Genomic DNA, 10,813 nt, shown 5'->3' with positions numbered 1-10,813 from the left:
GTATATATAAAACCTAAAAAAAATATTTTGTTTCATATCCTCTACGTGCAAAATTTTTAAAGGCTCAGCAACCTACATCAAGCGGTAACCGAGTACAAAAGTCATAACAAGAGATAATTGTTTGCTTTATTTTTTTTTATTTACTGTCCTATGTTTTAGGAAAAATAACTAAGAACTTATTTCAAATAGCAATAATCTATATACATATATAATGTATAATAATTGAATTGTGACTGTATTTTACAAAATACTGGTCGACTAAAACACAGTCAAGACAAGTTACTTTGTACAGACCAAAGGTCACTTTTATGTTATTTGATACGGTAACATGAGTGCACGTGAGCCGCATCATTGTAACTTCTGTATTGTTAGCCAGGCACAAGTGAAAGGTCAATATAATAAAAATATTGTATATATATATATAAATATATAATGTTATGAGATTTAAGCTATTTTGTTTTATGTTTTAGTATTATAATTTGTGTTCATTCTCAAATGAAAGAGGCATAATTTATGTTTATATCCTAATTTTTATGGTGGTTGCGAGATCAGTCAAATTTACCGAACACGTACAGAGATTGATTACTGAAAATAACAGATAAAATATAAAGTATTTTCTTAAGAAATGTTTGATGACTATCTGGATATTATAAAGATTTCTCATGTGAAATTTTAAAATTTTCTGATACATAAAGGTTTTTTAATCTTAAAATGAAAATTACTTTGCATGATAGATAGACAAGATGTGAAAAGAAAAAAAGAGACATAAAGACTTAATAAAAAAAATAGATATTTTGTGTATGAAAGCATTGTAATGTTTACTGATAAATTGCCAAATTTCATTAAGATTTGCTTACTAATTTAAAAGTTATAGCATAAAAACTATAACAGGCACAAAACGGTAACGAGGTCGGTCCCAGTGACCGAGCCCAGGTTGAAAGAGTTAAGGGAATTTCAAGTGATCAACTTTCCTGGCCCAGAAAAATAAAAAAAGAGAATGAACAAATGTATCAAAACAAGTTTCTCTAATTTCAAGTCTTCCAATAGCTTGTTCCATTTATTTTATTTTTCTTCACTAATTTTTTTAACTGCTACACAATATTGTGTTCTTTCATTATTCTCTAAATCTACTTAGAATCAGAATTTTAAAGTAAATTTGCTACTTTACCAGCATAATCAGATAGTGGAAGAATAATTTACCAAAGTCTGCAATCTTTACATTAAGACTGCTGTCTAACAGGAGGTTTTCAGGCTTCAAGTCACGGTGTACAACCATATGCCTGTGACAGTAATCAACACCAGAAATAACCTGCTGGAAGAACCTACGTGCTTCAGACTCCTTTAACTGTAATATAAGAATGTTAATATAAAAGACAGTATTCCATGTCATAGTCTTGTATGCCAGAATTACAACTTTCAAATAAAGTCTTACAATGTCAAGACTAATTAATTTCTAATATCTAAAATTCACATCCTTGATGTTACTTTGCTGATTCTTAAATTAGTAATTAAGAGGGTTAAGAAGACATTCATCAAATTTATACTCACTTTACCATGCTTGACAATGTAATCAAACAACTCTCCACCAGACACAAACTCCATGATCATAAAGATGTCAGTTGGAGTGCTTATCACCTGGTACCTGAGTTAGGAGACAAATTTTCTTATGTCAAAATATAATTCAACATAGAAATGATAGCAGAGCAAACTTTCATAGAGATGAATTATTGAAAAGTAACACAACATCAGCAAACGAGCTTGGACGTGCCACATGAGTTAGGTATACTTTGCACTTAATAAATACTTACATCCCTAAGAGTGTTTCTAAATAAGATTCATCAGAAGCGAATTTGCCTTGAAACAACTTTCCACAAAATGTGGAAGTAAATATAAGTTACTTAAACTGTTACTAAACCAATTTGGCAACTAAATTGAAGCTACAGATGTAAGAAACAAATGTAGAATTATTTTCTGAATCAAGACAATAAATATACATTTTAGGAAGGGATTTTTGTGATAAAAAAATTACTTTAAACACATGTATTTAAAATCTATAGTGTCTTAAACATATACTTAAATATTTTACCTTTAATAACTCCATAAAAGACTAGAGTTGTCTTATAGTTATATAATTATAGTATTTAAATGTCATTTAAGAACAATTAATAAAATCTACATGTAAACAGAACATAAACTATTTTTCACACCCTTAACATTCTTTAAAGAACTATTATAATGATTCACAATTGAGGCTTCCAGTTTACAAGAAGGAAGTTTTACTATACAAAACTAAACTATTAAAATAATGTGTCATAAAGTGACTCACCTTTAAATTGGGTAAGAGTGAAATAATAAAAGCAACAGTAGTTAAACACTATGTTGCCGAGTTACTTACAGCTTAATGATGTGAGGATGTCGAAAAAGTTTGAGATTCTGGATTTCCCTCCTGATCTTTCCGACGACATCAAGATTTTTTATTTTCTGTCGGTTAAGGATCTTCACAGCTACTTTGTGACCAGTAAGCTGATGGCGAGCAGCTAGAAAACAAAACGAACATTACAAGATTCCACAATCAAAAAGAAAACACTGTCACCAAAATATGGAGCTTATTAATGAAACATATTTGTGTATCAAATCAAACCTCTAGTTAGTATGCAAGTACCAGGTTAATTTTATGATTCGAAGGTAAATTACCAATGAGATCATAGAAATACTATTTATGAATGTATAATTTACTTTATAATCCAAAATTCACCCTGCAATAAATAATTTAGTTTTAAGATAACATTACTTAATATTGTTATAAGTTACAAGATTGGTGTAGATCATACAGGTTGTAAAAATTAAATCACTGATTTTAGTAAGTGATAATCACAAACTGTATATTGTAAACCACTAATAAGGAAACTCAAATGTATCCCAGATGTAGAGCATGCCAAATGGGAAAATTAAGTTAAACATATAGAAAAAATTATGAATCTTTTTATCATGAACAGCAGTAACACACCTATGTATAGCTGGGCAATTAGTGAGATTTGATAATCATTTAATTATCAGACTTATTAATCAATTACATTCAACTAATCGATTATTCTCATACAAGACTTGGACAATAAGAATAATCAATAACAGTAATAACTGGAAACACTAATTTTGATTACTTTCATGAGTTGTGCTAGTAATCTATTAAGCTGAATAACTTTGAATTAATTTAAAAAAAAATAAGAAATCATTATAGAATTATTTTAATAATTTGGGTAGTTAGAGTATTGAAAACAGTAATGATTGGAAACCCTGATTTCAGTTAATTGATTATTTTTGTGATATTAATCAATTTAGCCCTATGTGCATGGATGGGATTCAAAATGTGCATGCCACAACATTTTAAACTGTGCCAATCACAATGGTATTATGTATTTGATGACAAGAGTTATCAACTATCTATTTTACCCTACAATGCTGATTTAGCAACAGTTCATGGTAAAGGAGAGTACACACTAGACATATACAGGGATACCAAAAAAAAACTGTAGATATGTATTTCCAAGGTTCTATAGGTTGCACAACTGCAATATGCAAACTATGTGATGGACAAAAGTATTTTTATTTAGCCTTTACATGAATATCACCTTGTAAAGTTTGAGTGAGAATGATATCATCAATTCACAGACATGTCTTGAGTAAAAATACTTCTGTAACACATTTGATTTCTTGTGTACAACAGAATTTTATGTTTTTTCAAAACTTTCCATATTATATGTAGATACAAACAGTAAATTCAGCATTATAGTCAATATTCCTTTTCCTATACAGGGTTGGTCCAATGGACTGAGCCCATGCATATTCAGATAATTATAACTTTTAATAATCCATTATTTCAAGTGACACTAATTGATGTAGTTGAAGCCCATAATTAATCACTTATATTAATTGAGTTAATAGCCCAGCTCTATACCTAATTTCAACATGTCAAGGTGGCAAAGCATTTTTTTTTTATAAACATGTTAGAAACTTTCAAAACATAGTTTGAAAAAATCTGGAGTTTGAGTGGACAGTGCCATGTTTAAAACAATCTGGCAATGACATTTTTAACAGCACTGTCCACTGTTTCATCTTCAAGTCCCCAAAGTTTCAATGACAGTGTGGCATTTGAAAAATGTTTGGGTGACATTTTCAACAGCACTGTCCACTGTTTTATCACTTTAATAAGTTAAAATAAGAATCATATTTTAATCATTATCGCTTTAATAATTTAAAGAAAGAATCATATTTCAATCATTATCGCTTTAATGATTTAAACTAAGAATTATATTTCAATCATTATCACTTTAATGAGTTAAAATAAGAATAATACTTCATTTATTACCACCATACTATAATCACTATCACTTTAACTAATTGAAAGAACAAGCATATTGTAAGGAATATCATCAGGTGTCAGTATTTACATTTCGTAACTAATTTACTCGAATTGTATACTTGTAGAATATACAAAGTCCTAAGCAACCTTTACATCCAGATATACATGTACACAAGCAATATTTATAAGGAGAAGGGACTAGAAGTATGTATGTCTCTATAACAGATAACAGGCAGTTTTTCGACCTATATAACACACACACACACACACTGTAAGTACAGTACACAAGTTGGCTATTAGCCAATCTATATATCTATCATTTTCAACACTGAGACTTGGTAAACAAACAGGTACACCAACTTATAGTGAGTCTTTTTTAATGATCCAACTGCACTGATTCATATCAGTATACTGCGCAAAGATTAAAAAGTACAAGGTGGAAAACAAACTTTAATTCAAGATCCATAGTGACACATAGATGAACCAGATTAAAAAAAAACATTCTTAAGTTATTGCTTTTTATTCATAAGCAGGTACTTTTTCACAATCTTGGGCAGCTCTCTTCAACTAAAATATGATTTGATTAATGGAGATGCAATGTTTTACTTATAGGGCATGCTTTTTTTAACATCCAGCAACCATTGCTTGTTTTGAAATGCAATAATACAAAAACATGTGTAAGGTTCTGATACTGAATAATGATCAGCTGTAGTGAACAATGTTTACTTTTTTTAGGATGTTCTACCTATAACAATGTGCGTGTTTTTTATAGTAAAGCTACAATGGGCTATCTTCTGTGGCCACCGAGGAAAATCAAACCCCTGATTTTAGCATTATAACTCTGAAAACTTACTGCTATAATAGTTTTTGAAATTTTTATTGCATACTTACCACTTATATTTATACATACTTAAGACAAAAGAACATTTTATGTGTGCATTTTTTTAACTTGTTACACAAACATTAATGACTTATCTTTAAGTCTGCTTAGTATTATAGATGAGTTCACCAAAACATTCAACTTGAGCTGTTTATCACTATTCATTATACCCAGTTGGTGTTTACCTATGGAACATCCTCCTACAGGTTGTGTTTTTATAGAAACAGATCTTATACTGCGTGCTTTAAGCATGGCTAACATATTTACGGGTGTACACAAGGCTTAATCAATAAGGCTTGTTACAGATGGTGTTCATAAACTATTTTGCTTTTAAGTTCATAAAAAAAAAAAGTAGGTCAAACTTCTGTACAAAACTTTCACCACTACATAACTTACATCTGATAATTTAGATCCTTGACCTACATTGCACTGGTATGAAAAGTGGGTGCAGTGTCTGTATCAATACAGATCATCTATAGTTCCAGTGGAAATACATATATAAAATCAAACATGAAACTTCCCTGACATGTTCACAAAATTCAGATATACACATACTAAGTAGTGTAAGCATTTCAAATTTAGCTACCACTTTTATCATGATCTTAATTTAGTAATTATCACCAAAACTTAATGTTTTGTAACAGTACACTATTCTGCATATAATTTATTTTTTCTTTTTTGGGGGGAGGGGGTAGTAGATCCACATTAAGAGAACTGAAGTGTGATTTAATATCTGCAGTACAGAAGTTGTCTCAAGATCAAACATGCTTGTATTACTTAACTTAGTATTTTGAAATGGATACACACATTAGGAAACACTGATTTCAAAAATAAAATTATATGTAATTTACAATACAAAGCAGATTCAGTAAATATTAAGTACAGAATAAACTGAACTTGAATAACAAAGAAGGAAACCACAAGAGAACAAATAAAATCTTTATTAGTACAATAACAAAGTTTTGCTGTGTCTACCTAGACTGGTCAATTCATATTTACCATATAAAGTAACTGCAGGTGGCTGCTGGAACAAGTAGGATGCATGACTATATTAAGAATAGCAACAGGAATCATAATACCACTCTTTTAAGTCAAACAGTCCTAGTGTGGTATTCCTCAATCCTAGATTGCTTAAGCTAATGATCAATCCCATTATACATTTTCAAGGGAGACAAACTCTCAATTCATATTAACTTGTACAAGTGTCTATACCACCCTTTAAAATGAGTACAACCTCATTCTAAAAGTGTCAAGTAAGTATAAACCTTACTGAACAACAGTTGTGGTATACAACTTTTGACTATAAGAAAGGACTTGCACAAATTTATTATCTAAATCTCATTCACAAGATGTCAACTAATTACATACAGAACACCTCAACAAAAACTTAAAATTAGAAAAATTATTTAAATATACCTAAATAAGGATATATTCTTTCTAGTTATGTAACCATGAAATATTGTATTTCTTATGCAATTACAACTCAGCAACCCAACAATTTCAGCAATAACAGGATATGCATACAAGCTGTTCTATACATTGTCACTATGAAATAGTCAGGCCAAAGATATTATTGATGCTAAATAAAGCACAGTAATTTTTTATAACTTTATTATAAGCATGTATACTTAATAACATCTAGCTCAGAATCATGTAAAAGGAAGCAATCATGTTTCTTTATTTAAAAAGTACTTAAACACAAACCAAAAAAAGTAATAATCCAAAACACTACTTGATTATTTTTGTGACATTAATTGATTTAATTGTAAGTTCAATTAATCGATTATTCTATGAGACACTAACTGATGCTTATAGGTAATCAATTATAAATGATTAAATGAATTAATCACCCAGGTTTAATTGTTATCAAGGTATTGAAGAGTGGTATAAGCACTATACTGTTTATGTTGCTCAGATGAAAAGCCATAAGCCTCACTAGGGGAAACTCCACTTGAGAAGTAGCTCCTCATTTCTGAGAATAGCTGATCCTCATCTAAACTTATAATAGCAATTAATATATGCTGGTCATTACTGACTGTTCATCAAGTAGGCTGAAACTTATCTACTGGTTACCATCTCAGTTCACAAATGGTGAGATGAACATTAAATAGCACAATGTAAAGCATATGGAATATTCAAAGATTATGAAGCTAACTCTAACAACTAGTTCTTTCGAAATTTGTTTAAGGTGTTAGGTACAGTGAATATGCACACTTCATCATGCCATCCTCAGTTTGATGGTCTGGATAAACAAGTTGTCTAGACAGTCAAGCATACACTAGCAGAGTTTGTAAATTACAACTGAACTGACTGGGATGAACACCTGCCATAAATTATGATGGGATGTAAAGTAACAGAGAAACAGTTAACTGAACTTACTGGTGTTTAGCCATTAAGTACAGCTCCAAGTAGGTGTGATATATGGTCCAATTCTCAGTACAAAAGTGCCACAATGTTCCCAGGTATATGTGAAGTAACTAAGGTCTTATTAGTTGAGACACATGAACTTGTTCATCAACAGATGAAAACAGACGTAAAAGACCTTACATTAAGACAGAAAAATGACAATTGTTTGAGCATGGAGACATGGGTTGTCTTATTGAAATCACAGCATGTATTTTTAATTCATCATTACATAGAAATCTAATTAACAACTAACTAAACAAACTTAAATGGAAAATAATAATAATAATTTTCTTACAAATAGTGGTGTTCTAATTTACTATGACAATTTGAATATTATTTCCAATGAGAATATTTAATGTAGCAAGAGAGTTCAGCAGCGTTTGTAAGCTTTTCCAACTGCATTTCGTTAGTTACGAGAATATTTGTACTATGTCGTTGCTCAGCTGTTGTTCTTTTAAAATAACTTCAAAATTATCTTTCTTTAGTTTTCAGATGTATGTTCTCGCGAAACACGATGTTTTCACTGTTTATCGATCACCCCTGCGAGGAAAGCTTTACTTCAGAAGTTGCTAACAAAATTTAGTAGTAACAGCAGTAGTAGTAATAGTGCGGATATACCGAGGGCAACAAGGAAGACAAAATCGAAAATTAATACATACTAATAAACATACGACACTAAAAATGTTGCTGATTAGATATCTCACTTACTTTTCACTTTGCCAAATGTCCCGACACCAAGCGTTTCACCGAGTATATAATGGCCTATTTTAACTAGAGGTTGAGCTGATGCTCCTGTCGCTTGAGCTTTCTCCGCCATTTCTATGTAATGAATAGATGGCGCATGTAACTCAAAACACAGAAACTGCGTAGAATAATTCATCTCGAGATATATGATTTTATTTTATTTTGAAGTTTCCATACTTTTTTCAATTTTTAATAGTAAATGGCAAATTGTTTGAAAATTAAATTATAATACGAGTTAAAATTAAGCAATACTAGTGTTGTTCTCTAAAAATAATATAAGATACATGAAAATTACTACCGTAAATGAAAGTTAAAAACAAATGCTCTAAAAATTATAGTTATCTTAAAGAGAAATTAACTACAGAAATAGCAACAGTATAGTATTTTAATCTCAACTTTTACGAATTTTTATGCTTTAATTTACTTTTAAAATGACACAAAATTTAAAAAATGTGTAAAAATAAGCCAATCAATGAATAAATAATAGAATATAGAGTAGTTAGAATGCACGTCCAATAGTAGGTCCGTGGTAAGTTCCAGACTTTGACTTCAATGCTTAAATCTGGGGTTCATTTCCCCGCGGTGGACAAAGTACATATAACCTATTGGACAAAGTACATATAACCTACTGTGCAGCTTTGCTCTGAAAGCAACAACAATATCAAAATTCACAATGAAACCACATGCATATAATTATGGCATAAATAAAAAGTTAAAAAATATTCTGAAAACTATAGAATTCCACCTTTAAGTACAACAGATATAAGATGAGCAAATTTTACTTTAGTTTAATTTTACTATAGTTTGTTTAGATTATTAAGAATCTTATACAATTTTGTAAATTATTATCAAATATAATATCAACTAGCTTCATCTGTTATCTAATTGATAACAAAAAAGTGGAAACTTGTACCACAGAAAAAAAAGACTCATGACAAATAGACGTTTTAATTTTACATATCTTAGAATTGGGGTGCACTTTCTCTGGTGATTTTAAACTTGAAAGTTTCCTCTTTTCTATTTTCAGCTTAATCGTATCACAGTTTCTTTAAATGTATTTAGTTCTATTTATTCGTTTCACATTTTCCGCTAATTTCACAAGTTAATTTGAACTTGTTGATATAAAATACCTTATTCTGAGTGCTTTCATAGTTTTCTTAGATAAAAATCCCGATATAAGAGAGCCTTCAGAAATAGCATAATATCACTCTTCAAACATTATTAGATCTACTACCTCAAACATTAATCTGTAGTGAAATATCTACTACGCCTAATCTGTAACGTTTATTAGACCTACTTGCATTGGTTTTAACACTTATTTTATGTATTACCGCAGTATTAACAATGCTTCTTCTGGGGCTTTAAAGCTTACCAAAATGTATGCTAGTTATACTCTATTAAAAAGTAATTTTATGTTAGTTATTTCTTTATCTGTTCCACAGTCCTCAAGCTGCCTAGAAACTGTATCGTAGCGTTGCTAAAAGCATATTTCAATAAAATTAACTTATTTATTGAGCTTATTACTTCTTCATCTTTACTTATAATGAAGTAAATGGTTTTGTAAACATCTTGAGGTCATAAGCTTGGACATATGTCCTCTAGGCTTACTCGTGTACCGTGTATAATACAGTTTATAGCAACTTCTTGAATATATTGTTATGACAGTGGAAGTCACGTGACACTGGTAACACTTGATGAGTTTCTAGAAGAATCATGACTGATCCTGACAACTCTAGTGTTTGCCAGACGCCCTCTATTTTTGTATATAAGCTGGCAAATAAAGCGGAGATATAATTGCAGATAGGGAGATATAGAGACAGATAATCAAGTCAAGTGAGCGGTAGTGACCGTAAGTAAAGTGCGTGAATCGTTGTGAATTATAGCGTGTGTTTAAGTTAAAGGGACTGTGGAAATTAAGTGTATTGCAAAGTTGTATTGAGAAAGAATAAACTAGTTTTATTTAAGAAAGGACTTGTATCGCTGAAGTTCTTCGGAAATAATTTTTACGGGAAATTAACAAATGACCAGAGATGTAGCAAATTGGTGTCAGAGAGTGGGACAGAAAAGAAAAAAAAAGAAGATGGAAACGAGAAGTGGCAAATAAAACTACAGCTTAGCAGATTTGATGGCAGCATAAGAAACAAGAACAACGAGAAAATAAACAAGAGAGAGATTACAGCAGTGGTTGGAGGAGAAAGAAAAGAAACAAGAAGAACGAGAAAAGAAACAAGAAGAGAGACAGCAGTAATGGGAAGAAAACCTGCAACAGTGGCAGCACGAACAGCAAAATAAACAAGAGAGACTACAGCAGTTGTTGGAGGAAAAAAAGAAACAAGAAGAACGAGAAAAGAAACAAGAAGAGAGACAGCAGTAATGGGAAGAAAACCTGCAACAGTGGCAGCACGAACAGCAAAATAAACAAG

General features: G+C 30.7%; 1 protein-coding gene across 1 annotated transcript in view; it reads right to left on the bottom strand.

Annotated features, from left to right (window-relative positions):
• LOC106472150 (5'-AMP-activated protein kinase catalytic subunit alpha-2-like) overlaps positions 1–8,487 on the bottom strand; it is a 34,240-nt gene extending 25,753 nt beyond the window's left edge. Inside the window, exons 1-4 of the mRNA XM_013932779.2 lie at positions 8,355–8,487; positions 2,396–2,537; positions 1,549–1,642; positions 1,201–1,345 (exon numbers count right to left, since the gene is read on the bottom strand). Coding sequence (XP_013788233.1) covers positions 1,201–1,345; positions 1,549–1,642; positions 2,396–2,537; positions 8,355–8,463 — 490 coding nt within the window. The 5' untranslated portion in view covers positions 8,464–8,487. The remainder of the gene's footprint in view (positions 1–1,200; positions 1,346–1,548; positions 1,643–2,395; positions 2,538–8,354) is intronic.
• Positions 8,488–10,813: the final 2,326 nt, after the last annotated feature.

This window comes from Limulus polyphemus, unplaced genomic scaffold (genome assembly GCF_000517525.1).
Source record: "Limulus polyphemus unplaced genomic scaffold, Limulus_polyphemus-2.1.2 Scaffold5118, whole genome shotgun sequence".
Taxonomy (NCBI): domain Eukaryota; kingdom Metazoa; phylum Arthropoda; class Merostomata; order Xiphosura; family Limulidae; genus Limulus; species Limulus polyphemus.
This window is presented reverse-complemented; position numbering and strand designations above follow the sequence as displayed.